The 27,963-nt window shown below is 39.1% G+C and overlaps 5 protein-coding genes across 6 annotated transcripts; 1 reads left to right on the top strand and 4 right to left on the bottom strand.

Moving 5' to 3' along the window:
* Positions 1-1,339: 1,339 nt before the first annotated feature.
* LOC311285549 (extracellular superoxide dismutase [Cu-Zn]-like) lies at positions 1,340-3,276 on the bottom strand. The gene is made up of 2 exons (XM_084401230.1): positions 3,083-3,276; positions 1,340-2,125 (listed from the first exon to the last, which is right to left on the bottom strand). Exon 2 carries the CDS (start codon positions 2,108-2,110, stop codon positions 1,457-1,459), a length of 654 nt encoding a protein of 217 aa, XP_084257356.1. The 5' UTR covers positions 2,111-2,125; positions 3,083-3,276; the 3' UTR covers positions 1,340-1,456.
* An 869-nt stretch (positions 3,277-4,145) lies between these two features.
* Positions 4,146-7,025, top strand: LOC311289756 (uncharacterized protein). The gene is made up of 2 exons (XM_084408006.1): positions 4,146-4,741; positions 5,795-7,025. Exons 1-2 carry the CDS (start codon positions 4,505-4,507, stop codon positions 6,545-6,547), a joined length of 990 nt encoding a protein of 329 aa, XP_084264132.1. The 5' UTR covers positions 4,146-4,504; the 3' UTR covers positions 6,548-7,025.
* Positions 7,026-7,028: 3 nt separating this feature from the next.
* Positions 7,029-9,872, bottom strand: LOC311299391 (uncharacterized protein; the record flags this gene model as incomplete). The annotated part of the gene is made up of 6 exons (XM_084422936.1): positions 7,029-7,628; positions 7,779-7,833; positions 7,932-8,017; positions 8,105-8,299; positions 9,438-9,529; positions 9,761-9,872. 6 exons carry the CDS (start codon positions 9,870-9,872, stop codon positions 7,029-7,031), a joined length of 1,140 nt encoding a protein of 379 aa, XP_084279062.1.
* A 2,691-nt stretch (positions 9,873-12,563) lies between these two features.
* LOC311300269 (extracellular superoxide dismutase [Cu-Zn]-like) lies at positions 12,564-13,364 on the bottom strand. The gene has a single exon (XM_084424443.1). It carries the CDS (start codon positions 13,329-13,331, stop codon positions 12,678-12,680), a length of 654 nt encoding a protein of 217 aa, XP_084280569.1. The 5' UTR covers positions 13,332-13,364; the 3' UTR covers positions 12,564-12,677.
* An 11,674-nt stretch (positions 13,365-25,038) lies between these two features.
* LOC311300275 (extracellular superoxide dismutase [Cu-Zn]-like) lies at positions 25,039-27,922 on the bottom strand. 2 transcript variants are annotated; one of them, XM_084424459.1, is made up of 2 exons: positions 27,729-27,922; positions 25,039-25,731 (listed from the first exon to the last, which is right to left on the bottom strand). In XM_084424459.1, the coding sequence occupies exon 2, from the start codon at positions 25,714-25,716 to the stop codon at positions 25,060-25,062; it is 657 nt and encodes a 218-aa protein (XP_084280585.1). In that variant the 5' UTR covers positions 25,717-25,731; positions 27,729-27,922; the 3' UTR covers positions 25,039-25,059. The 2 variants fall into 2 exon arrangements, with proteins under 2 accessions (XP_084280585.1, XP_084280586.1); XM_084424460.1 differs by having other exon boundaries at positions 27,724-27,846.
* Between the last annotated feature and the right edge of the window lie 41 nt (positions 27,923-27,963).

The raw sequence follows: 27,963 nt of genomic DNA on the forward strand, positions 1-27,963 counted from the left end.
TGTGAAAAGCGCTATACAAATATACTTGACTTGACTTGACTTGACTTAAAAGTGTGCGTTAACAATGTGTGTCAGAACAGATAACACCATGCGGGTTTTGAACATTTGCTCAACTGTCTAATAAAGTACATGCAAGACGTCTCGGTCAAGTCAAAGTTTGCGGCATCTTGAAAACACCACGCCGATATTGATCCTCGTTTTAGTTCTCCTTTTGTCCCAAAGTCTGCTTGCCATGGTCCATAATGTTTAAATGAAACAACTCCATGAGCGTGCCGCTAGACGTAACGCAGTTGTTGCCATGGTTACTATGGCAGTACGAGCGGAAACCAGGGATAACGCGGATATTATGTCATTGACAGGCGACAAGTGAACATGGACAAGCCATTATTAGGGGTTAAATCACGAAGTGCTAAAACTTTTGCATTTGGACGGCTATAACACGGTCATTTAGAAAATGGGCGTGGCAAAATTCACTCGAAAGCCTATAAATCCTAAACGAAAACTCAGAACTTAATGAAAATTGGTGAGCATATGTGAAATAACATTGTAAACAAGCATGCACAATTTTATGGAGATCGGACCATAGGTGGCGCTATAACTGTTAAAAAAGCTTTGAAAACCATATATTTCCTATGTTAAATTGGCTGGAAATGGTCTTTTCCATGTATGATGTCAGTGGTTAAATGGTTGCCAAATAAAACTTAGTCTTTTTATGCATTTGTGCTTAAAGGCCTTAAATACTTGAACCCCGATAAATGCTGCTTGCAGCTTTGATTTAAAATTGGAATTTCTCTAAAATTAAAAATCTTTGGGAACTTTTGGGATACTGGAAGTACACAACTGCAGGAAATATATCACACTTTGCAAGTGATTTTTGGTTATTACAAAAATCTTACATATTCTAGCTTTAAACACCTTACAAGAAAACCAAGAAATTTTTTTGCATTTTGATTCCCTGTTAACTGTACTAACAAACTATCAGAATAATATACCCATTTGTTGACAATTAGCGAGAAACCTTATAATTTCAAAAATAAAATCTTATGTCAGAGGTTATGTCTACCTTGACCAATAAGGGTGTCCTCCCTTGAGATCTAGCCACACCCTCCAGTGTCATATTGCATCAACCTAAACCATTGTATCATTTAAAGAAATAGTGTATCTTTAATTAAAGGCCATTGTCATGCTCTGAAAGTGTTAACCCATTGAGCACAGTAAATCAAACTAAACAGCCCACTTTGCCTGCATTCACCCTACATTTATTTTTAAGAGTGCATTTACTATTGGAAGCTTTGGCCAAAAAGCCTCTGAAAAGACCAAGAAAAAAAACATGGGAATGTTCAGGTTATGAAATATACTTTAATGTAGGACACATACAAAGAATACACAAGGAAAATCATGATTATCCCACTTGAATCTGGCCTTCCACCATATCCGACTCCCTCATCTTTGACTCTCAGTGCCTTCCTCCACATATTTTCTTGGGGGGCACTTCAGTCTTCTGCCACAGACTTGGAGTAGTAATACCAATCACACCGAGAGCAATTCTCTCTCCAGCATTCCCACTGAGTTTACTCTCCTCATCTGAACCCATTCCCAGATCATCCTCCTTCTCATGAACCACCACCGCACGTCCCAGAATGGAATAAGGCCCAAAGAGCTTGGCGTCTGGAAGCGTCAGGAACTGCCTTATAACTCCTTTCTCGGAAGCAAAGTTGCCCAGGTCTCCAGGATGATGAGGGTGGTCAACGCCGTTTGGATTATAATGAGGACCAACAGTGATGCTGCCTTGACTGAGGTCTCCATACTGATGGATGTGCATGGCACGCTCTTGACGATCGATGGCAGGCAAACCACGGAGGTTGATTTTCACTTCTAAATCTCCATTGGGGAAGACCTGCTTGAAGAGGATTTGCCCAAAGATCTTTGGCTGGTTACGTGGCAAATTGGGGCTGGGAGTTACTTCACAAGTGGCATAGATGGTGTTGTCGAACTCCACGACTTCCGGCTGTGGAGCTTCGGCAGGCAAACACTCCTCCTTGTGGAACTCTCCTCCTTGTATATGCAGCACCAGCAATATCAGAGGGAATATTAGGATGATTTTCTCCATGTTGATCTTTAAAGCCTACAATGAAAAGTGGATTCAGTGATATCATGCCATTTGGTTTAAGAACGTAATATTTTTGATAAAAGGTCAAAGCTTTGTTGCAGGGAGCTTTGAGAATGGAAGTTGCATTAGGTAAAAATAGCACAACCAGATTAGTTTGCAACGGAAAACCATACAAGAACCCAGACAGCAACCAGATCCGGCCCACATCTGGGCCGTGTATAATCCAGGTGTACCAGATGGGGGCCGACACCATGTTGCTGTCAAGAAAACTCTTGAATTATTGAATTGCTATGTACCCTTGTGAAAATAATAAAATAAAAAATTAGCTTGTTGGTATTGGATGTGTATCTGTAGTATCTTGAAAGTACAATAAAAATAATAATAATAATAATAATAATAATAATAATAAAAACTTGCAGATAATAACACTGATGAATTATAAAAAGCCACTTAAGTGTACACACGTACACTTTCAGAAGCGTCACACCTGCCAGCCAAAGTTCCTATGATACAAACCAATGACATACAGGTGGATGTAATCACACTAAAATGAGTCCAGGCAAAGGTTCATGGAAATGGAAAAGGTCTAGGGAGAAGTGCCCTCTGGTGGCCATGATAGGGCTTCTGCTGGCAGGAGTGACATTAAGTACATGTACACTTTAAAAAAAACAAATAATGCCAAACTAAGAGTTTTACTTTAAAATACATTATGTTTTAAAAATCTTTTTGTTGTGCTTTAAAGTACACTTAATTTGATCTGTTGTAGCCTACATGTTATTCAATATTAAATATAAAGTTAAAGATTTTTTGATTCTGATATTTTTCACAAGGACAGGTAAAAATAAAAGACAATATCTATACTTTTGCTTAAACTAAACTTTTTTTAGTTGTACTAAATCAAGTCAGTTGATGGAGAAAATGGAATGGAGAAAGAAAAAACAAGCCTAAAACAGCAAAGGTGCACTACCGTACAGCTGAAAAGTCGTCCTCAATCCGTGTGGAGCCTGAATATTACAGTCACAAAAATACTACAACGCTTAATCCGTGTGCAGTCCTGACCTGGGGTTGAGAGAATGTTCCTTTTGGCTGCTCTTATAGGAACTCATGTTGAGCTACAAGTTAACCATGATAGTCTGTTAGTCACTAATTAAGTTCACCTGTGTTTCATTTAGCTCCCTTTGTTTGCCTGTTTATATATAGCACTCAGTTTATTCAGTTCTTTGTCTTGCATTGCACAATGTGTTCTCCAGTGTTTTGTGTTTATTAAAAGAAGTACTGCTATGGGCTACGTGCACAGGCGAAGGAACAAACTTCCGGTTTGTCTAGAAGTTGGTGTATTCATTTCCGGTCGTTCTATTTACATCCTAGCAACCAAAGCGGAGCCGTCGGCGTTGTTCGCAAAATGAGTGGTGCTGGTGTACGAAAGAAGTACAATGTACGAGGTACATTTAAATTGATGAAAACTGTGGCCGGCTCAAATAATCACTGCTGTGTGCCAAGTTGCTCGGCTTCAAGTCGACACAACAGCGTATTAAGTTTTCATCGGTTTCCTCAGGAGGCTATCCTATGTGCTAAGTGGCTGCACAGAATACGGAGGGCGGAATTCAACGTAACTCAAAACACGAAGGTATGCAGTCGTCACTTTGAAGAACATTTAATCCGGACGACTGCTAAGGGTAGACGGGTTTTATCACGTAATGCAGTGCCATCGTTGTTCCACTGGAACGACTACTCTGTGAAAAGACGTGCCGGGGTTTGGGAACGGCGTACTAAACCCTCGAGTCCAGAGCCTGAGCTGGAGGACATCGAGGATGAGGCCATCTCAGAGGAAGCCGTCCCGATGGAGCACGAAGCCCGACCCACCGTTTGTGTTGATAAGGAAGAGAGGATGAAGGCAGAAATTGAGGCCTTGAGAGAACAAGTCCAAACTCTCCATCTAAACAGTTCTTTTGGACTTCAGCGATTTGCCTCGTCACCTGAGGACATTAGATTTTACACCAGGTAAGATGTACAATCCCACTTTCTGTTTTCAGTGTTGGACAGTAACTAAGTAAATGTAATCCAGTACCTACTTTTCTTGGGGAGGCTAATTATGTGAATTACTACGTAATTGTTTTTGTTTGCTCTGGCCTGGCCTATCGGCAGTGGATCCTCCTAGTCTGTCATTGCAATGGCCACTATCATACTTGGACTATTGACCCCTCTGTGCACAATATTAATGTTAGCATAACCAAACTCAACACAGCATCAGTCGAAACATTTTACATTTACCTTGAAAAATAGAAAACAAAACAAAAGTAATATTTAAAAAAATAAAACATTGAACAGAATGAGAGCTTAGGCTGTGTAATTTCAACAGCAGTGAATATTAGCCTAAGTGTTTTACTTTCACTGATGTACAGTATTTGTGTACTTTGTCTGCCATTGTCCGTTTCTGTGTGTTACTACAATTTTCTCCGTTTTCCCTTTCTGATGAGGATACTATATTTCAGATTCCCATCTTACAAGCACCTGATGGCGTTTTGGAGCCTGATAGAGAGTGCAACATCCAAAATGATCAGGGTGACCAGCAGAGCCAAGAGCGCATCTTCCACCAGCACAGTCACTGAAAGCCCAGTCACCAGACCAACTGTAAGTGTGCCCTTCTCATGGTTTTATACACATGGTTATCTGTGTGGGATTTCATTTTTATGTGGGTGAATGTATGTATGTATGTATTTGTGTGTACTGGGGTGGAACGGTACACAGAAGTCACGGTTCGGTTCATACCTCGGTTCAGACATCACGGTTCGGTACGAGTTCGGTACAATGGAGGGAAAAACAAAACAAAAATGTAGAAGGCAATTTTTTTTTATTGTGCATGTCTCAGGCTGTACCACCACAAGAAAATAAATGTCTTAAGCCTTGTATTTTTTAAATAAGTTTTATTAATAAAGTAAAGGCATAGAACCAGTTTATTTGTAGTGCATTGACAATAGTTTTATACAATTAATTTATTAATTAAATTAATAAAAAGACAAAGACCTTGAGATATGTTTGGTAATTGTACCTGAATGAATTTAAAATTAATTTGCTATATTTCAGATCCATATATTTGTTTTCCTTAATTTTAATTAACACTAACTTTATTCTCATCTGAATTATAAATGATTGATTTCTGTGTAAAATAATGCTACCATTAAAAGACCATCTTTTTTAGTCAATGTAGAATGTGTAACTTAGCAATAAACAGATTGGTCCTCTGTTTGAGGACAAGAAATGAAAACCAATGCAATATGATCAATGTCCAAAAGATGGCACCAACAGACTGTTTTAAAATGGGGTCGGATAAATATTTTTTACTTTTAAACAGTGTCTGTGTGATTTTGGTTGGGTAACAGATGTAGGTTTGTTTGTACAGTTTGAAAAGAGTTTGACAAAAGCACAATGTTGTGGTTTATTGCATGTCTAACAGTAGTTCTGCATTACATTCATTAATTTGCACGCAAATTTTATTTATTTTTTGTACCGTGTATTCTCCGTGTATATTCATGCACCGAACCGTGACGCCCGTACCATTTCGGTTCAATACGAATACATGTACTGTTTCACCCCTAGTTTGTATATAGTATAAGCTACTGGATGTCTAAAATGTCCTTCAGGATGAATAAAGTATCTATCTATATATTTCTCCCCAACCCTTAGAAACTGCTGGCGATAGATGAGCTCTTCTTGTTCCTGACATACCTGTCCACTGGCTGCACACAGAGGGAACTGGCTCATCGCTTCAAAATACATAGGACAACAGTAAGTCGCATCATCGTCACCTGGGCCAACTTCCTCTACACTCTGCTGGGCTCAGTCTGTTTTTGGATGTCTCCTGCAGCTGTTAAGGACAATCTTCCACCAGAGTTCAATGCATACAGTGACACACAAGTCATCCTTGACTGCACTGAACTACGGTGCCAGACACCATCTTCCCTGGTTCTACAAAGTGAAGTGTTTTCACACTACAAATCACATTGCACTTTTAAAGCCATGGTTGGTATGTCCCCTCATGGAGCTCTGACATTCATCTCGCCCCTCTTTGAGGGCTCCATGAGCGACAAGGAAATATTCCATCAGTCTGGGATCAAAAACCTCCTTACCCCTGACACAGCAATTATGGTGGACAAAGGGTTCTTGGTGGACGACCTGGCCCCTGGGACTGTTTACCGCCCAGCCTTTGTCATCCAGAGGGCCCAAATGGCAGAGGCAGATGTGCTGGAAACACAGTCAATTGCTCGCTTGAGGGTACATGTAGAGAGGCTAATCAGAAGAGTGAAGGAAAACAAACTGTTTGAAACCACAATCCCGCTTGCCATATCAGGGAGTATTAATCAAATTTTTACAGTCGCCTGTCTACTCTCTAATTTCCAAAATGGCCCTCTGGTCAAGACCTGGGCAAATGAGGTTTGAAATGTTGACCTTGTGTTGAATGGTGTGTGTGTGCATGTGCATTCTTAAAACAAATATGTTACTTATGTATATAAATGTTATTTATTATATGGACTCTGTTTGTCTAAACCAACATTGTAAAAAGTAAATCAGTCAAGTTTGCATGTTTGTTCAGATTGCATTGTTTATTAAGTTGATCAGTTACATGCATTTTCGCATATAAACATTGAAATAAAATTGGTCAACTTTGTCTCTGATGACCTTGAACACTTCTACGTCTCTGTATATTCTATCAATCAATGTGTCTTCCTCCGCCGACACAACAAAATCACACCACGTCATGCCACTTACCAACAGCTGCCCCTGAATTTGGTAGTAGTACGCATGTGATGTCTTCAGCTCCATTTTGCCTAAGGTCATTTTAACATAGGGACAGTCAACGTAGTTTTTAACATTTGGGCACTTAATTTCTAGAAGACCAAAAGGAGATGGTTCTGTCGGGTCAAACTAGTCCATCCGGAGATGCTCCCAGCCAAGGCGTGTCTGGGTGGATTATAAATCCACACGGATAGTGGTTGACCCTCTTTATTTGAGTGTACTCCCATATGGCATCAGCCTCCAACTCCAGTCCTCTTCTCATGGCCTTTGTCTGATATGTTCCCTTCAGGATCCTATCAGCCAGACTTTCCTCACATTTGTTGCTGACAAAGCAGATCTCCCTGAAACGGGAGGCAGTGAGTCTTGGTCTCCGCAACTGGTGCCATTCCTCGCAGGAGCTTTGGCTTCTTGTGGAACTTTCCAGTTTATTTGCCATGTCCCAAGTCACCTGTAGGCTCTGTAAGTGCCTGCACTCTGCCTCAGTGGTGTTAGACATGTAGATTGAGGGCTGTAAGTGGTAATCTTGCAAGGGTAGGGATGGACGAGGTGGGGCGACGTGGAAGGATAGATCTCTATGTGCTGCTGCTGGCTGTTGGTAGGCAATCGGGCTTCCGGCTTGCACCATCCCAAGGGCAGAGTTGACCAATGGAACCTCACAGCTGATGTTCATGCTACACACCATTGGCGACTCCGCTCTGGAGAAGTCGGCATATGTCTCAGTCACCTTAGGATGGAGTAGTGTATAGTTTAGCAATACAACTCAACATCAACTAAGCACAATTTTAGTTCTATGCACACAGTATCTTGCACATTTTGTACAGATCCACACAACATTACAAATGGTAAGACTGGTTAAATAAGAGGGTAAACTCACTCGAAGGACGGAAAGATCAGGTAGATCCCCACTGAGGCCTTTGTAAAGCGTGCTCCTGCGAAGTGAAGTGTAAAACATGTATAAGTGGAAATGCTCTATGGCTTATAGACCTGAAATCAAAATACCCATGTATTGTTACAATATTGCTTTTACCTTATACCCTCTGTTGTTGCTGTAGGACGGCTCTTCGGTTTAGCAGACAGCACAGCCATTTTGTCCACTGGGCCTGGTTTTATACCCTGTAGTGTTTGCAGGATATACTTTAAAAGCACATCTCCAGTAAAACAACATAACTACAAAACAGTAATTAGTTTTGGTTGACTTACCAAAGTCCTAGGTTTGTGCCACTGCTGTTCTCCCTCAGTACAGCTTAGCACAGGGGGGACTACAGGCACCTTCAGCTGCGAGTAGTGGGCTGACTGGTACAAAAGAGCAACACAGTGGTTGCACAGCGCAGCTCCAGCAATGCAAGAACATTTATGGTGAATCAGCTGCACGGGCTTGCTGTCTTTAAGCACCACCTGCAATGTCAGAATGTCATAGTAAGTCACAATTTATCATAGCCTGGTCAGTATCCTCATTGCTTACAGATTCTTTTAAGATACAGTCTTGCATTGTGACTCATTTCTTTAGACCAGCAGATCACTCCTGATGTTGAATCCTCTGTCTAACATTTTGAAGTTAGGAGATAAGACAATATTCTAAGCTATGTGTTGGATTAATGTGCTGAATATTATGCCATATAATTTTCCACTTTTATTTCAGTAGTAGTAGTAGTACCTTTCACTCCAGACTGTAGCTTAATTGAAGGATCAAAACAACGAATAAGAAAACCTTCATCCAGTGGGGACCAGCTAGGTAAACTTACCTTTTAACCTGCTTGCTCTTACATTAGGCACTATTTTCTAGTCACCATCGTCAATTCACTAAACTTTACTCTAGCTGATTCCCCACCTGCTAACATAATAACTAATGCAAGCAAAAACCCAGTGGGGACAAGCAATGCACAGTAAACATGTAGCATCTAGCTGCTAACACTGCAAAAAATGCTTTTCTTACTTAGTATTTTTTGTTTTGTTTCCAGTTCAAATATCTAAAAATTCTTAAATCAAGAAGCATTTACAAGAGAAGTAAAATGACATAAGAAATTCTATTTTGTTTTAGGAAGTAATTTAAGTATTTTTTGCCTGAAACAAGCAAAATTATCTGCCAATGGGGTAAGAAAAAAAAACTAAATTAGAATGGAAAACAAGATTATTTTTCTTACCCCATTGGCAGATAATTTTGCTTGTTTTAGGCAAAAAATACTTAAATTACTTCCTAAAACAAAATAGAATTTCTTATGTCATTTCACGTCTCTAGTAAATGCTTCTTGATTTAAGAATTTTTAGATATTTGAACTGGAAACAAAACAAAAATACTAATTAAGAAAGCATTTTTTTGCAGTGAAGGTACAGTAAACATGTAGCACTATAGTAAACATTGCTAATCATTTTGATGCTAACATCAAAAACGCTGGGTTATTTGGCTAAGCAAACTCTTCTTATCTCATCTTCTTACATTATCTTATCTTCGTATCTTATCTTATCTTATCTTATCTTATCTTATCTTATCTTATCTTATCTTATCTTATCTTATCTATAACTAGCATCACCATACACTCAAGCTGTGAGGTTTCTCTTTTTTCGTCAGCGACCTGTAGCACATTGCCCTGACGACCACCTCTCCTGAATCCTGATCTTTTGTGGAAACTGACGGAAGGAGGAGTATATAATTTGTGTTGAATAACAACATTAGTATTTGATAACAAGCAAACATTTATATTCATTTATATTAAACATTTATATACATTTATAGTCACAAACACTAGCTGGTACGTTTACTAGGTAGCGTTAGGCAAGCGCTAGAAGTTATCAGATACTTACCCTCATAGTTGTGAATGTACGAAGAAATGTACATTTTAAATCCCTTGTCCCTCTTACTTGTCGGGGTGCGGGACAGGGCACCGACGATCCTGTGGATGTCGCTGACGCTCACTGCCGGTAAATCCGAAAGACACCGGGAAAAGGAAGAACTGCCAGCGGCGGATGCCATTTCTGTGGTAAAATTCTAGTGAAATCGACAGGCTCATAACCGGAAACTGATATGCCAACTCTGACTGAAATCGAACGTTGGCTCCGCCCATTGTGCACATAGCCTATAGTTTTTTTTTATGATTGCTATGACAGATTTTTCAATACTTTTAACAATTTTCCAAAACTCTTAACACAGTTAGCACTACATCCGTCTATGTCAGGGTTATTATAGTTTTGCATTTTTCATTAGTTTTTATTTTTATTTCGTTTTGACTTTTTGTTTTCAAATTCAGTTTAGTTTTAATTAGTTTTTAAAGTGGGTTTGCTAGTTTATTATTTTTTTTTTGAAAATGCTTAGTTTTAGTTTATTTTTTATTAGTTTTAGTGTTAGTTTTAGTCTTTTTTTTTTGTTGTAATTTGGGTTATTTGTCAGGAGCAAGATTCAAAAAGTTCACCCTATACTAAATTTACCCTATACAGTAGGGTGACCACCATCAAACAAACCAAATGTGGGACGATTATACGTTTGTGTTGGACAATGTTGGACATGTTACCAACACTAAAACATAACCTGAAACTGTTATTTAATGCTTATCTAACTTAATAAAAAAAAAACATTTGTATTCTGCCTTTCAGCTGATAAAAATGCTTTGTTCTTTAGTCCCTTCCAGAAAGCACCATTATATCACAATGTAACATTACATGTCTTAATTTGACATGTCATTTAAATTCAACATCACTGAGCCCAAAGGCAGCAGCATCATGCAGATAACTATTTTTGAAACAGTTCTGACCAAGTCCAATTAAAATCCAACAAAATAAATAATGAACTAATAAAATATAAAACATTATACATTAGATCATTGACATGTCTTATAAACCAAAAACTTTCATATTTTTTAGAAAGTATGTGAATCAAAACAACCACAGCTGGCAACAAGTTGATAAATTCTGTTAAATTTTTATTTTAATTGACCGAATTATCCATTTGTTTTCTGACAGGGAACACATGGAACGAATCGCCGCTCCACATTTTGATTGACAGCCGTCAAAACCTACTAGTGACCGTGTTTACTCCTTTACTTTCAACCATTGGATAGGATTTAAAAGAAGGCGGTTGTATTTGTAGCCTACTTCTGAGGAAGCGCTGTTAAATATAGGTGAAAAACTATGCCGCAAAAATAATAAAGAAAATGCTTTCTTAAAAAGGCAAAAGAAAGCATGCACGTTTTCTTAATATGATCATTAAAAAACGACAGACTGATGAAAATGCGGGACATTTTCTCAATATGCGACGTGCGGGACAAGGGGTGAAAATGCTGTGCGGTACAACGCAATGCGGGACGGGTGGTCACCCTACATACAGTCAATAGCCTAACAACGTACTCATCTGGATTGAAGCAGCAAACATTCAGTGTAAAAGTGTGCTTTAACAATGTGTGTCAGAACAGATAACACCATGCGGGTTTTGAACATTTGCTCAACTGTCTAATAAAGTACATGCAAGAAGTCTCTGTCAAGTCAAAGTTTGCGGCATCTTGAAAACACCACGCCGATATTGATCCTCGTTTTAGTTCTCCTTTTGTCCCAAAGTCTGCTTGCCATGGTCCATAATGTTTAAATGAAACAACTCCATGAGCGTGCCGCTAGACGTAACGCAGTTGTTGCCATGGTTACTATGGCAGTACGAGCGGAAACCAGGGATAACGCGGATATTATGTCATTGACAGGCGACAAGTGAACATGGACGAGCCATTATTAGGGGTTAAAGCACGAAGTGCTAAAACTTTTGCATTTGGACGGCTATAACACGGTCATTTAGAAAATGGGCGTGGCAAAATTCACTCGAAAGCCTATAAATCCTAAACGAAAACTCAGAACTTAATGAAAATTGGTGAGCATATGTGAAATAACATTGTAAACAAGCATGCACAATTTTATGGAGATCGGACCATAGGTGGCGCTATAACTGTTAAAAAAGCTTTGAAAACCATATATTTCCTATGTTAAATTGGCTGGAAATGGTCTTTTCCATGTATGATGTCAGTGGTTAAATGGTTGCCAAATAAAACTTAGTCTTTTTATGCATTTGTGCTTAAAGCCCTTAAATGCTTGAACCCCGATAAATGCTGCTTGCAGCTTTGATTTAAAATTGGAATTTCTCTGAAATTAAAAATCTTTGGGAACTTTTGGGATACTGGAAGTACACAACTGCAGGAAATATATCACACTTTGCAAGTGATTTTTGGTTATTACAAAAATCTTACATATTCTAGCTTTAAACACCTTACAAGAAAACCAAGAATTTTTTTTGCATTTTGATTCCCTGTTAACTGTACTAACAAACTATCAGAATAATATACCCATTTGTTGACAATTAGCGAGAAACCTTATAATTTCAAAAATAAAATCTTATGTCAGAGGTTATGTCTACCTTGAACAATAAGGGTGTCCTCCCTTGAGATCTAGCCACACCCTCCAGTGTCATATTGCATCAACCTAAACCATTGTATCATTTAAAGAAATAGTGTATCTTTAATTAAAGGCCATTGTCATGCTCTGAAAGTGTTAACCCATTGAGCACAGTAAATCAAACTAAACAGCCCACTTTGCCTGCATTCACCCTACATTTATTTTTAAGAGTGCATTTACTATTGGAAGCTTTGGCCAAAAAGCCTCTGAAAAGACCAAGAAAAAAAACATGGGAATGTTCAGGTTATGAAATATACTTTAATGTAGGACACATACAAAGAATACACAAGGAAAATCATGATTATCCCACTTGAATCTGGCCTTCCACCATATCCGACTCCATCTTTGACTCTCAGTGCCTTCCTCCACATATTTTCTTGGGGGGCACTTCAGTCTTCTGCCACAGACTTGGAGTAGTAATACCAATCACACCGAGAGCAATTCTCTCTCCAGCATTCCCACTGAGTTTACTCTCCTCATCTGAACCCATTCCCAGATCATCCTCCTTCTCATGAACCACCACCGCACGTCCCAGAATGGAATAAGGCCCAAAGAGCTTGGCGTCTGGAAGCGTCAGGAACTGCCTTATAACTCCTTTCTCGGAAGCAAAGTTGCCCAGGTCTCCAGGATGATGAGGGTGGTCAACGCCGTTTGGATTATAATGAGGACCAACAGTGATGCTGCCTTGACTGAGGTCTCCATACTGATGGATGTGCATGGCACGCTCTTGACGATCGATGGCAGGCAAACCACGGAGGTTGATTTTCACTTCTAAATCTCCATTGGGGAAGACCTGCTTGAAGAGGATTTGCCCAAAGATCTTTGGCTGGTTACGTGGCAAATTGGGGCTGGGAGTTACTTCACAAGTGGCATAGATGGTGTTGTCGAACTCCACGACTTCCGGCTGTGGAGCTTCGGCAGGCAAACACTCCTCCTTGTGGAACTCTCCTCCTTGTATATGCAGCACCAGCAATATCAGAGGGAATATTAGGATGATTTTCTCCATGTTGATCTTTAAAGCCTACAATGAAAAGTGGATTCAGTGAAATCATGCCATTTGGTTTAAGAACGTAATATTTTTGATAAAAGGTCAAAGCTTTGTTGCAGGGAGCTTTGAGAATGGAAGTTGCATTAGGTAAAAATAGCACAACCAGATTAGTTTGCAACGGAAAACCATACAAGAACCCAGACAGCAACCAGATCCGGCCCACATCTGGGCCGTGTATAATCCAGGTGTACCAGATGGGGGCCGACACCATGTTGCGGTCAAGAAAACTCTTGAATTGCTATGTACCCTTGTGAAAATAATAAAATAAAAAATTAGCTTATTGGTATTGGATGTGTATCTGTAGTATCTTGAAAGTACAATCATAATAATAATAATAATAATAATAATAAAAACTTGCAGATAATAACACTGATGAATTATAAAAAGCCACTTAAGTGTACACACGTACACTTTCAGAAGCGTCACACCTGCCAGCCAAAGTTCCTATGATACAAACCAATGACATACAGGTGGATGTAATCACACTAAAATGAGTCCAGGCAAAGGTTCATGGAAATGGAAAAGGTCTAGGGAGAAGTGCCCTCTGGTGGCCATGATAGGGCTTCTGCTGGCAGGAGTGACATTAAGTACATGTACACTTAAAAAAAACAAAGTAATGCCAAACCAAGAGTTTTACTTTAAAGTACATTATGTTTTAAAAATCTTTTTGTTGTGCTTTAAAGTACACTTAATTTGATCTGTTGTAGCCTACATGTTATTCAATATTAAATATAAAGTTAAAGATTTTTTGATTCTGATATTTTTCACAAGGACCGGTAAAAATAAAAGACAATATCTATACTTTTGCTTAAACTAAACTTTTTTTAGTTGTACTAAATCAAGTCAGTTGATGGAGAAAATGGAATGGAGAAAAAACAAAACAAGCCTAAAACAGCAAAGGTGCACTATCGTACAGCTGAAAAGTCGTCCTCAATCCGTGTGGAGCCTGAATATTACAGTCACAAAAATACTACAACGCTTAATCCGTGTGCAGTCCTGACCTGGGGTTGAGAGAATGTTCCTTTTGGCTGCTCTTATAGGAACTCATGTTGAGCTACAAGTTAACCATGGTAGTCTGTTAGTCACTAATTAAGTTCACCTGTGTTTCATTTAGCTCCCTTTGTTTGCCTGTTTATATATAGCACTCAGTTTATTCAGTTCTTTGTCTTGCATTGCACAATGTGTTCTCCAGTGTTTTGTGTTTATTAAAAGAAGTACTGCTATAGTTTTTTTTTTACGATTGCTATGACAGATTTTTCAATACTTTTAACAATTTTCCAAAACTCTTAACACAGTTAGCACTACATCCGTCTATGTCAGGGTTATTATAGTTTTGCATTTTTCATTAGTTTTTATTTTTATTTCGTTTTGACTTTTTGTTTTCAAATTCAGTTTAGTTTTAATTCGTTTTTAAAGTGGGTTTGCTAGTTTATTTTTTATTTTTTGAAAATGCTTAGTTTTAGTTTAGTTTTTATTAGTTTTAGTGTTAGTTTTAGTCTTTTTTTTTTTGGAATTTGGGTTATTTGTCAGGAACAAGATTCAAAAAGTTCACCCAATACTAAATTTACCCTATACAGTAGGGTGACCACCATCAAACAAACCAAATGTGGGATGATTATACGTTTGTGTGGGACAATGTTGGACATGTTACCAACACTAAAACATAACCTGAAACTGTTATTTAATGCTTATCTAAATTAATAAAAAAAAAAACATTTGTATTCTGCCTTTCAGCTGATAAAAATGCTTTGTTCTTTAGTCCCTTCCAGAAAACACCATTATATCACAATGTAACATTACATGTCTTAATTTGACATGTGTTGTGGCAAAAATTCATTAAACAATCATCAACTGCGTAAGAGACACTCTGAAATTCAAATGATCATTAAAAAAGTATTTTATTCTTGCAAGAAGGCCCAGTTGCCACACAGAAGTCATTAGTACAGTCTGTGGAACAAGTGCGTCGAAGGGAGGGAGGGCAGAGGAGCCTTTATAGTACCTTCAAGGTCTTCTGCTCACAGGCCCTTATCTAAACAAGGGAAGGTTTCTCTGCTAGTGACCTAATCCTGCTGAGTTTATTCCTACAAACTCAGAAGTCCCAAATGGGACCACCTCTGATCCCAAGGGGTCAGAGGTTCCCTTTTCAGCTGTCTCCCCCTTTGTCTCACAGTGTTCACATTAATCATTATATTGAAAAATCAGGAGCACACCTAGAGTGTGAAAATTAAAATTCCCATTACAATCCCCCCTTTTTATCATTCATTAATAACTGATCAATCAAAACACGTCATACTAATACTACAACTCTGATCACTCTTCTTAAACTTGCAGGAACAGAAAAAGATTAAAATGAAATAAGCTTAGGCTGTTTTGTAAGGATAGGCCCTTAATTTTTGTAGCAAGCAAGTAAAGGTTTATATATAAGGCCGGGCTAGGTGGATAAGTACTGTTATCGCACCCCCAACACAAGGTCGGACCCTCAGTCACCTCAATATAAACAAGAAATAGTATAGATTATATTTAGAAGGAAAAACATCATTAGGAAAAGATGAAAGAAAGATAAATGTCCCTCATTTCAAACTCTGTCCTTGTACGCCACCTCGTAACACGGATGGCTGCTGTTTTTAACCCTCTTTACACATTATCATCATCCTTAGAAAGAAAGAATTTAGAAAGTTAGAAAATAAGAAATTGAAAAACACCCCCCAATTTACCACATTACTGTAGCTTCCGCTACTTCCACCTGTCTGCCTAATTTTGTTCATCCTTTGGATAGGCTGTCATTTTTGCCAATTGAACAGACATTCCAGTACTCGTATTCACCCATGAATAACAAAATTATCAGAATAACACATACAATCATAACTCCTATACATTCAGCCTTTTCCATTAATCCACGCCCATCCACATATTTCCTAACCATTTTTTGTTAACTTTTAATTCAATCGGGCAATGGTTTTACTTAGTAAGCTCTATTTAATACCCTATTTAATCAAATCTAACCAGAAGAGTTTTATGATTTTATCCATTCTATCCAATTTGGTTGTTAAAAATTAACTCTTACTTTTCCATTGCAGACCGACTGTCTTTTTTGCTTATGACCATACTTCACATCATTGAATAGATTTTCTACTTTTCCTGAAAACATTTGCACCAATCAAATCATTAGATCTATATCAATACTAAGCCCTAGTTTGATTCAATCAAATAAAATCATCAAAAACCGTCACAAAACAAATTATTCTGCTAAACTTAAACCATTAGTTGGTCCACAACCTCCTCCAGTTGTGTTGATCATCTCGTTCGCCCCATGGACATTCCGTCTTCACCAGGGTGACTCTTTGCGAACCGTTGCAATGGGCTTTCCCTCGCTGGCAAGGGAGGTACGTTACTAGCACGTCCTTGATCCCTCACTGCCCTCCGCGTTGGCGCGTGGGGTTGCTGAGGTTGGTTGGTGTAGTGTAAGGTGAGAGGCGTGGACCCAGGTGTCACCCTCTCCGAACATTTTCCGATCCTTACGGGATTTTCAGATCCCGACTGCACCTCCACTGGAATGAACCATTTCCTGTCTGCTGTCACCTGTGAATGCAGACCCTAGCTATTTTGTTAGTGACCGTTTGTCTAGCCGGTCGTCCCTTTTGGTGTGACCTGTGGAATCAACTTTGCTCATGTCAACAAAACAATATTTATACATTTGGAACAGAATCAGTTCTGTTTGACACAATCCATCCTGACATTCTGCAAAGGGAAATTTTAAGTTATGCGCTGCGCAAGGTGTGGTCTTTCATTCTGTCAAAAGTCTGCATGCTCTGTAAAGAAAAACAAATGTCGAGGTTATTGTCAGATAGTAAAGTACGTAGTTTCTTTTGTCTGCTGTGCTGCCGCAGCCTTCGCTGCCGCATCTGCCCTGGCGTTTCCTGTTGAAACGGTCCTTGTTATAAGCACTTACAGACAGCAAATTTTGTTAGGGAGAAAAATGACGACTTACAGGGCTTTTACCAAGTTAAACCCAGTGTCCTCCCAACATTTATCGTCCAACCTGTTCGATTGCATTCAGCAAATTTGAACCCCTTGGTATGGCAATTGTTACCATCCCCCTTTTGATGCATGATGCACAACTCGTGCATCAATTTAACAATAGTGTTTGGGTAGACAAAGTTTTCAACACTAACCCAAATGCCGTCCTTCAGCCAAATTTCCTCCAGACATCTTTTTTTTTTTTGCCTCTGAAACAAAGTATTACGTAAGCCACAATCTCATCTTCTTATCTAATAATTTGAAGGGCACCGGCCCTGAGTCTCACTGCTTTTCAGGCCTGTTATTTTGGTCTCTTAAGTAAGTCATCTGCAAACATTCTCCAATGTCAAAGTCATCAATTGTTTCTATCAGGTCAGGTCGTGGTGTACAGACTTGGTCAGTATCAGTCAAACAACAATCCACAGAGCTTGATGACCAAATTTCTTTCAAATTAACCCATCTGTAATGATAAAACTCTCGTTCCAGAGGTTAATGACACATACATAGACACTATTCAGACAGAATAGCTCCCATAACCTAACACTTACCAAGACCTAGTCCATTCGCCCTCAAACACACACACACATACCTGACTATAAATCACTCATATTTTCATATTCACATCTTTTTCTAAAAAGATTAAAGTTTATAATAAGATTTTAAACTTCTCATTTTCCTGTAGCTTTTATCTAATTTTACATGGTCTCTTTACCAGTTTCAAAGCACGTCTGTTCATTATTCATTTTCTCTTAGAAAAGTCAGCTGGGTTGTTTTGGTTCATTATCATTATTTTGCTTCAGCTTGCTTTAGCAGGCCGATAACAGAAAGACAGACAGAGTACCCTTCCACTCAAGCAGTCTCTCTCACTCTTCACAAATAATCTTTTCAACAGCCTCCTAAGACTGTAATTTAGACAAAACATAATAATAAATTCATTACAATAACATTTGACCATTATGCTAAATCCAGACTTTTCTTGAATCCACAAAAGCTGTCTTCATCTTTAGCCACCAACATATCTAATGGCCTTCAGGAGTTAAAACCATCTTACAGGCATATTATTTCAATATCAACACTTCTATAATTGTCCCTTGCCCATAAGGCAACTAGCATCATGTTCCTGACATAAATTAAGTTTTGTTACTGTCTCCACAACAAATAATGACAATCACCTCATGGTCTCAGCTGGCTCTTGAAAGCCCATTCCCATCAGCTCTTTATCTATAATCTTCATCAGGGTGTTGTCCCCTGGCATAGTTTCAAACACTTGTCATAATGAAAAACAAGCCATGCAATGAATGCGGTTTTCTGGTGAGTGGTATTAGAGGGACTCACATTTTTGGGTAAGACTGCTGCAACTTCTTACAGCTCATCTCCCCTTAATGATATCATGATGCTGCTGGCCTCACAGTCACCGCTCAACTCTCATACCCATCTCACATAACACACCTCCCATCAGGAGATGCCCAGTGGCGGCGGTGACCCCCTGCCTTAGGTTGCCCTCGTTTGGCCAAAGAGGATCTTACCCGTCACTGAGTAATCACCTCGTGCACACTGGTAACCGCTCTTCCCCAGAACAGAATCTTTGACCGTTTTCTTCAACAGAATCAGTTGTTTTCTGGAGCTTAGGAAAGGCACATTCAAGAGTCACCAGAGCCATTCTGGACTGCCTAATAGTGTTAACACAGGGAGACAGGTTAATAACAGCAGTATTTAATCACTTAAATCTTTTAAACATCTTCAAATCAGCAAAATCTCAGTGAACTTTAATCACATTCATCTATTCAGTGTACTGTTACATCTGTAGCCGGAGCCATCGGCCCTGTATCATGGTGGAAGCTAATATCAGACAAAGAAGTTACTGGGCCTAAAATAAACTAGTCAAAACGTAACCTTCTATCATTTAAGATCATTATTATTTTTAAAAACTTCTTTAAAGTCATTCAGTTTTACTTTTTAAAAAAATTGTCCTCTAAATATAAAATCCTGTAACATTATTTCTTTTAACATCTCCATGTCTATGATTTTTCAACTGAAACACTGTGCCTTACACAGAGTCTCTCTCATTCAATGTTAGCTAAAGGCTGTCATCTGAGCCTGAGGCATTCAGGACTGGTACACTGCATTCTCATAAACTTCTAAAATCAAACTTTATCTACCATATTTTAACTCTAGCCCAGCGTAAGGCATCTTTGCCAGAATTTACATGTATTTTTTTTAAACAACCATATTTTACATTTGTCTTTTGCCCACATCAGGGAATTTAGACATTACAAATTTCCAGTCAGATTGTGTCTCTGTGGCAATGGCCATTTCAGCCACAGCACACACCAGATTCAGATAAGCAAACTGTTTCAGCCAATCACAAGCTTATCTTCTTAAAGCAAAACATCAGCTCTTAGTTCTTTCATGGTCAACTATTCCTCCACGTTCAAAACATTAACAAACTGTTTGTTTAATCATATGCCTTTCTACATTTTACATTTATCAACTATTAATCCAGTAATACTGCTTCTACTTATTTGATCACATTTCATCTCAATTTTAGTTGTCAAGTTCTCAATTACTTCAATGTTTTGTTTTCTAGGAGTTTATCAATCTCCAATTAGGATTCACAGTAACTTTTGAGGCTGCCCTCTCTGCTTGTGATACATTCTTAGTTCTTTCTCAGACGAAAACTTTAATATCGTCATTTAAATACTGTTCTACTTTCAAACCCACATTAATACACTTTCACGTTATCACTTTCTTTTCTGAGTGTCCATTTACAATTACGGGCTAAATGGCCCTGCTGACCACAATTAAAACACTCTCTGTCATCTGGTGGGTTCAGACACCTTGCCTATAGTTTGATCATTGAGCTTGCAAACGGCTCCAACTTACTGCACACCCTTGCAGCAGTGTGTCCCGATCAGGAATGTAAACAGATCCACTGATAAGCAGTTCTCTGTATTCTTTTACAGTCCACCAGTGGCGGATTCAATCACAATAGCCAAATCATAATCTTCATCATTATCATTGGCAGCACATTCATTTTCATAAACTGCACAGAAAATCATTCAACATATTCTAAGGGGTTTTCACTAAACATTTTCTTTTTTAACTTCACATTTCTTTGAAGTCAAAGCTTCAGAGCACAGCTGCTTACAGCGTTTGCTCTCTCCTGTCTCACTGTTTGTTTCAGGACTCTTAAAAACATCATTATTTTCTCAGTCCCACTTATCTCTGCTGTTTCACAAAAATATTATTACTCATATCTCAATTCCTAAATCGCACAGACAGCCATTATAGCTGCTTGCTCCTTCAACTCTTGTTATGAAAATTCTCTAGACATCATTATTTTACCACTAAAATATAATTGTTCCCCATTCTGCTTAATAAAACTTTTGTTCATTCCTCATCTTTATGTCACTTAATTTGACTTTTCCATAATTTATGCCCTTTTCCCCATGACGTTTTTTCATTGCACAGTATACTGGTGTGCAATATTTACTGTTAGATGCTCCCATGATGGCTGTTTTCTCTCTTTCACTACGGCCTGTGGCTTTTCAATTTTCAGCGCACTTTAACCGACTTTTCACCCAAAGTCAGCAGGGTTGAAATTAATTCCCGCTTACTCTCAATGTCTTTCTCCGGGTGGCCCAGTTTTGGCCTGGAAATTTCTTGACCTGTGAGGTCTTTGTTTCCTGCCCTTCTTAAAAACTTCCTTCCATTGATCAATTACTTCAGCTCCTTGAATCAATTTCTAGTCACGAGTACTCGGCTTCGGTCTGGACAATATCTTTACCTTTTTGTGGTCTCAATCTCCGTTCCCTATTTAAAAGCCTCCCCTTCCTCGTACCACAGCTTTAGTTTCAGTATTCAAATACAGCCATTATGGTTCACCATAACATTTTCTTTTCAAAATAAATTATTTTCAATTCCCCAAAAGTAAATGAATTTACTGTCTCTTACCAGAGATTTTTCTGTCGCCACTTGGGTTCTTTTTTGAGTTCCCTCTGGAAGTCCTCCCGGGCCTGAAGCGGCTGGTTCTCCTTCTCTCAATATTTTTCGAGGTGAGACTGAAGCCTGTTGCTTTCAGGGCGTTTTCCCTCCACTGTCCGCTGATCAGACCCGGAAAGCCCTCAAGGAAAACTCATCCCATACTCTGACACCAAAATTGTAGTGGCAATTTTTCATTAAACAATCATCAACTGCGTAAGAGACACTCTGAAATTCAAATGATCATTAAAAAAGTATTTTATTCTTGCAAGAAGGCCCAGTTGCCACACAGAAGTCATTAGTACAGTCTGTGGAACAAGTGCGACGAAGGGAGGGAGGGCAGAAGAGCCTTTATAGTACCTTCAAGGTCTTCTGCTCATAGGCCCTTATCTAAACAAGGGAAGGTTTCTCTGCTAGTGACCTAATCCTGCTGAGTTTATTCCTACAAACTCAGAAGTCCCAAATGGGACCACCTCTGATCCCAAGGGGTCAGAGGTTCCCTTTTCAGCTGTCTCCCCCTTTGTCTCACAGTGTTCACATTAATCATTATATTGAAAAATCAGGAGCACACCTAGAGTGTGACAATTAAAATTCCCATTACACATGTCATTTAAATTCAACATCACTGAGCCCAAAGGCAGCAGCATCATGCAGATAACTATTTTTGAAACAGTTCTGACCAAGTCCAATTAAAATCCAACAAAATAAATAATGAACTAATAAAATATAAAACATTATACATTAGATCATTGACATGTCTTATAAACCAAAAACTTTCATATTTTTTAGAAAGTATGTGAATCAAAACAACCACAGCTGGCAACAAGTTGATAAATTCTGTTAAATTTTTATTTTAATTGACCGAATTATCCATTTGTTTTCTGACAGGGAACACATGGAACGAATCACCGCTCCACATTTTGATTGACAGCCGTCAAAACCTACTAGTGACCGTGTTTACTCCTTTACTTTCAACCATTGGATAGGATTTAAAAGAAGGCGGTTGTATTTGTAGCCTACTTCTGAGGAAGCGCTGTTAAATATAGGTGAAAAACTATGCCGCAAAAATAATAAAGAAAATGCTTTCTTAAAAAGGCAAAAGAAAGCATGCACGTTTTCTTAATATGATCATTAAAAACCGACAGACTGATGAAAATGCGGGACATTTTCTCAATATGCGACGTGCGGGACAAGGGGTGAAAATGCTGTGCGGTACAACGCAATGCGGGACGGGTGGTCACCCTACATACAGTCAATAGCCTAACAACGTACTCATCTGGACTGAAGCAGCAAACATTCAGTGTAAAAGTGTGCTTTAACAATGTGTGTCAGAACAGATAACACCATGCGGGTTTTGAACATTTGCTCAACTGTCTAATAAAGTACATGCAAGACGTCTCGGTCAAGTCAAAGTTTGCGGCATCTTGAAAACACCACGCCGATATTGATCCTCGTTTTAGTTCTCCTTTTGTCCCAAAGTCTGCTTGCCATGGTCCATAATGTTTGAATGAAACAACTCCATGAGCGTGCCGCTAGACGTAACGCAGTTGTCGCCATGGTTACTATGGCAGTACGAGCGGAAACCAGGGATAACGCGGATATTATGTCATTGACAGGCGACAAGTGAACATGGAGTTGGTTCGTCTGACGAGCTCTCTAAGATCCGGTTTGCCTTTCCACAAGATCACTGTATACATCTCATGTTGCCCAGCAACGCTAGCGTGGCAGCGCCAAACACAAACACACCAGGCTTGTTCGAAATGGTTCGGCTTCTCGCAGACCGATCGGCTCATGACATCAAAGCACGATGCATCTCGAACAAGCCTTCCATCAACAATGGAGGTTGTTGCGTTACTATTGATGCTCATGGCTTTGCGAACCTACATCGGCATCCAAACACGGCGAATCCAACGTGTCTGTGCAGCTCGCCGTAACTTGCATAGACGGAGATTACAATCAAGCTGCTATTAGCTCGATTAGCTGCTGTTTGAAAAATGGCGGTCACGAGTTTCTGTTCGTCTTGTTGGTCACGGTAACCCCGCCCCCAGCCCCTGACGCAAGCGGTTCTTACTTCTAGACCAGCAATGTTTTGGTGCTACTTAAGAACCACTTTTCCTGGTTCAGAGCTGGTACTTTGGGTGTCGAAAAACAAAGAACCCATTTGAAACTAGGCTCTAGCTCTGAACCAGCACCAGCACTGCCTTGGTGGAAAAGGGTTCACAAGTCAGTTTACTTGGTGAATTAAACTTGTGAGGTAACGCAGCGCTGTTTCACTTGGTCTACACTATCACACTAAACTGCATTTGAGTGTGTTGAAAGTTATAATGTTATTCTATGCGTTTGTTTGTCTGTATGAGACTAGCAGTAAGCTAGATCAACATTAGAATAACATACAGATCATATTCTAACATTTCATCATGTTGAGCTATATGACAGTTTTATGTACATTTGCTCAACTGTCTAATAAAATACATGCAAGACGCCTCTGTCAAGTCGAAGTTTACGGCATCTCGAAAACACCACGCCGATATTGATCCTCGTTTTAGTTCTCCTTTTGTCCCAAAGTCTGCTTGCCATGGTCCATAATGTTTGAACGAAAGTGAACATGGACGAGCCATTATTAGGGGTTCAAGCACAAAGTGCTAAAACTTTTGAACTTTTACATTTGGACGGCTACAACAGGGTCATTTAGAAAATGGGCGTGGCAAAATTCACTCAAAAGCCTATAAATCCTAAACGAAAACTCAGAACTTAATGAAAATTGGTGAGCATATGTGAAATAACATTGTAAACAAGCATGCACAATTTTATGGAGATCGGGCCATAGGTGGCGCTATAACTGTTAAAAAAGCTTTGAAAACCATATATTTCCTTTGTTAAATTGGCTGGAAATGGTCTTTTCCATGTATGATGTCAGTGGTTAAATGGTTGCCAAATAAAACTTAATGTCTTTTTATGAATTTGTGCTTAAAGGCCTTAAATGCTTGAACACCGATAAATGCTGCTTGCAGCTTTAATTAAATGGGAATTTCTCTGAAATTAAAAATCTTTGGGATACTGGAAGTACACAACTGCAGGAAATATATCACACTTTGCAAGTGATTTTTGGTTATTTTATTACAAAAATCTTACATATTCTAGCTTTAAACACCTTACAAGAAAACCAAGACTTTTTTTGCATTTTGATTCCGTTAACTGTACTAACAAACTGTCAGAATAATATACCCATTTGTTGACATTTAGCAAGAAAACTTATTTCAAAAATAAAATCTTATGTCAGAGGTTATGTCTACCTTGAACAATAAGGGTGTCCTCCCTTGAGATCTAGCCACACCCTCCAGTGTCATATTGCATCAACCAAAACCATTGTATCATTTAAAGAAATAGTGTATCTTTAATTAAAGACCATTGTCATGCTCTGAAAGTGTTAACCCATTGAGCACAGTAAATCAAACTAAACGGCCCACTTTGCCTGCATTCACCCTACATTTATTTTTAAGAGTGCATTTACTATTGGAAGCTTTGGCCAAAAAGCCTCTGAAAAGACCAAGAAAAAATACATGGGAATGTTCAGTTTATGAAATATACTTTAATGTAGGACACATACAAAGAATACACAAGGAAAAAATCATGATTATCCCATTTGAATCTGCCCTTCCACCATAGCCGACTCCCTCATCTTTGACTCTCAGTGCCTTCCTCCACATGTTTTCTTGGGGGGCACTTCAGTCTTCTGCCACAGACTTGGAGTAGTAATACCAATCACACCGAGAGCAATTCTCTCTCCAGCATTCCCACTGAGTTTACTCTCCTCATCTGAACCCATTCCCAGATCATCCTCCTTCTCATGAACCACCACCGCACGTCCCAGAATGGAATAAGGCCCAAAGAGCTTGGCGTCTGGAAGCGTCAGGAACTGCCTTATAACTCCTTTCTCGGAAGCAAAGTTGCCCAGGTCTCCAGGATGATGAGGGTGGTCAACGCCGTTTGGATTATAATGAGGACCAACAGTGATGCTGCCTTGACTGAGGTCTCCATACTGATGGATGTGCATGGCACGCTCTTGACGATCGATGGCAGGCAAACCACGGAGGTTGATTTTCACTTCTAAATCTCCATTGGGGAAGACCTGCTTGAAGAGGATTTGCCCAAAGATCTTTGGCTGGTTACGTGGCAAATTGGGGCTGGGAGTTACTTCACAAGTGGCATAGATGGTGTTGTCGAACTCCACGACTTCCGGCTGTGGAGCTTCGGCAGGCAAACAAACTGGAGGTTTGTGGAACTCTCCTCCTTGTATATGCAGCACCAGCAATATCAGAGGGAATATTAGGATGATTTTCTCCATGTTGATCTTTAAAGCCTACAATGAAAAGTGGATTCAGTGAAATCATGCCATTTGGTTTAAGAACGTAATATTTTTGATAAAAGGTCAAAGCTTTGTTGCAGGGAGCTTTGAGAATGGAAGTTGCATTAGGTAAAAATAGCACAACCAGATTAGTTTGCAATGGAAAAACCATACAAGAACCCAGACAGCAACCAGATCCGGCCCACATCTGGGCCGTGTGTGATCCAGGTGTACCAGATGGGGGCCGACACCATGTTGCTGTCAAGAAAACTCTTGAATTTTTTAATTGCTATGTACCCTTGTGAAAATAATATATATATAAAAAAAAATTTGCTTATTGGTATTGGATGTGTACCTGTAGTATCTTGAAAGTACAATAATAAGAATAAATAAAACTTGCAGATAATAACACTGATGAATTATAAAAAGCCACTTAAGTGTACACACGTACACTTTCATAAGCGTCACACCTGCCAGCCAAAGTTCCTATGATACAAACCAATGACATACAGGTGGATGTAATCACACTAAAATGAGTCCAGGCAAAGGTTCATGGAAATGGAAAAGGTCTAGGGAGAAGTGCCCTCTGGTGGCCATGATAGGGCTTCTGCTGGCAGGAGTGACATTAAGTACATGTACACTTAAAAAACAAAAAAACAATGCCAAACTAAGAGTTTTACTTTAAAGTACATTATGTTTTAAAAATCTTTTTGTTGTGCTTTAAAGTACACTTAATTTGATCTGTTGTAGCCTACATTTTATTCAATATTAAATATAAAGTTAAGATTTTTTGATTCTGATATTTTTCACAAGGACAGCTAAAATAAAAGACAATATCTATACTTTTGCTTAAACTAAACTTTTTTTAGTTGTACTAAATCAAGTCAGTTGATGGCAAAAATGGAATGGAGAAAAAACAAAACAAGCCTAAAACAGCAAAGGTAAGGATGGCTGACGCGAAACAGTCGTTCCGAAGCTTTGCGAGATCCCGAAGCGCAGATGTTTCGAAACGCTGATCCGAAGCGTGATTCAAAACACCTATGTCACGTGACTATGGCCAAACGAAGCCTCGAAGTGTTTCAGTAAGTGTTTCATCAGGTGTGGTCCGCCGAATCAGCGTTTGATTGACACGGTCGGGAACAGACCACACAGTCGCACATCTGTATAAAAGTGAAATCAACGCATCTTGACCTCGTGGGTTTTTGTGAGAGGAGTTTGATTTTGAGATAGCGGATTTTTGGTGATATAGTGACATAGTGCGATTTGATTAGTTATAGGCTATTTAGGCTTGCATTTAAATTTAACATGAATTTAAATGAAACTGGAAAGAGATAGCAGTAATCTTTCCTCATTTGTATGTGTTAGCTAAAAAAATATCTCCGCCATCAGCGTCAATGGCCTCGTGGTCAGTGCGTCGACATGTAGCGCCTTTGCACTCGGGCGTCCCGAGTTCGAGTCCCGGCTCGTGGACCTTTCCCGCCTCGTTTTTTTGTCATCTCTCTACTGTCCTGTCACAATAAAAGGAAAATCACCAAACCAATATATATATATATATATATCTTTGCATGCCAGTAACAAGTGTCCCTTGTGAGAGGATTTTTTCAAAGGCTGGAGAAATTATCTGTAAAAAAAGAAGTAGTCTAAGTCCTTCCACAGCAGAGAAATTAATATTTTTGAATAAAAATCTCTAAAAAAGTGAGACATTGTGGCTTGATTTCTTTTATTAATATTCATTTTGCAAGACCAAAATAACATTATGCACAGTGAGGAGCCTATAGGTTACAATCTTCACATATTAGAAAATTATAATAATAAAAAAACAACACATTTTTTAATGGCTCGTCAAGGTTGTTTCAGATCAACACCTGCAAGTGACCACTAGGTGTCACCGTTGAGACGGGTGTCGGATTGATTCGAAGCCTCGAAACAATATGGCACATTTGGTTCAACTGTTTCAATTGCTTCACGAGGCCTCGATCTGGCCATCACTAAGCAAAGGTGCACTACCGTACAGCTGAAAAGTCGTCCTCAATTCGTGTGGAGCCTGAATATTGCAGTCACAAAAATACTACAACGCTTAATCCGTGTGCAGTCCTGACCTGGGGTTGAGAGAATGTTCCTTTTGGCTGCTCTTATAGGAACTCATGTTGAGCTACAAGTTAACCATGATAGTCTGTTAGTCACTAATTAAGTTCACCTGTGTTTCATTTAGCTCCCTTTGTTTGCCTGTTTATATATAGCACTCAG

The sequence above is a fragment of the Rutilus rutilus genome (assembly GCF_951802725.1).
Source record: "Rutilus rutilus genome assembly, chromosome: 1".
Lineage (NCBI taxonomy): Eukaryota > Metazoa > Chordata > Actinopteri > Cypriniformes > Leuciscidae > Rutilus > Rutilus rutilus.

Coding starts and splice junctions, on each gene's coding strand:
- LOC311285549 (XM_084401230.1), bottom strand. CDS start 2,110: ATGGAGAAAATCATCCTAATATTCCCTCTGATATTGCTGGTGCTGCAT.
- LOC311300269 (XM_084424443.1), bottom strand. CDS start 13,331: ATGGAGAAAATCATCCTAATATTCCCTCTGATATTGCTGGTGCTGCAT.
- LOC311300275 (XM_084424459.1), bottom strand. CDS start 25,716: ATGGAGAAAATCATCCTAATATTCCCTCTGATATTGCTGGTGCTGCAT.
- LOC311289756 (XM_084408006.1), top strand. CDS start 4,505: ATGTACAGTATTTGTGTACTTTGTCTGCCATTGTCCGTTTCTGTGTGT. Junction 4,742..5,794: donor GCCCAGTCACCAGACCAACT/GTAAGTGTGCCC, acceptor CCCAACCCTTAG/AAACTGCTGGCGATAGATGA.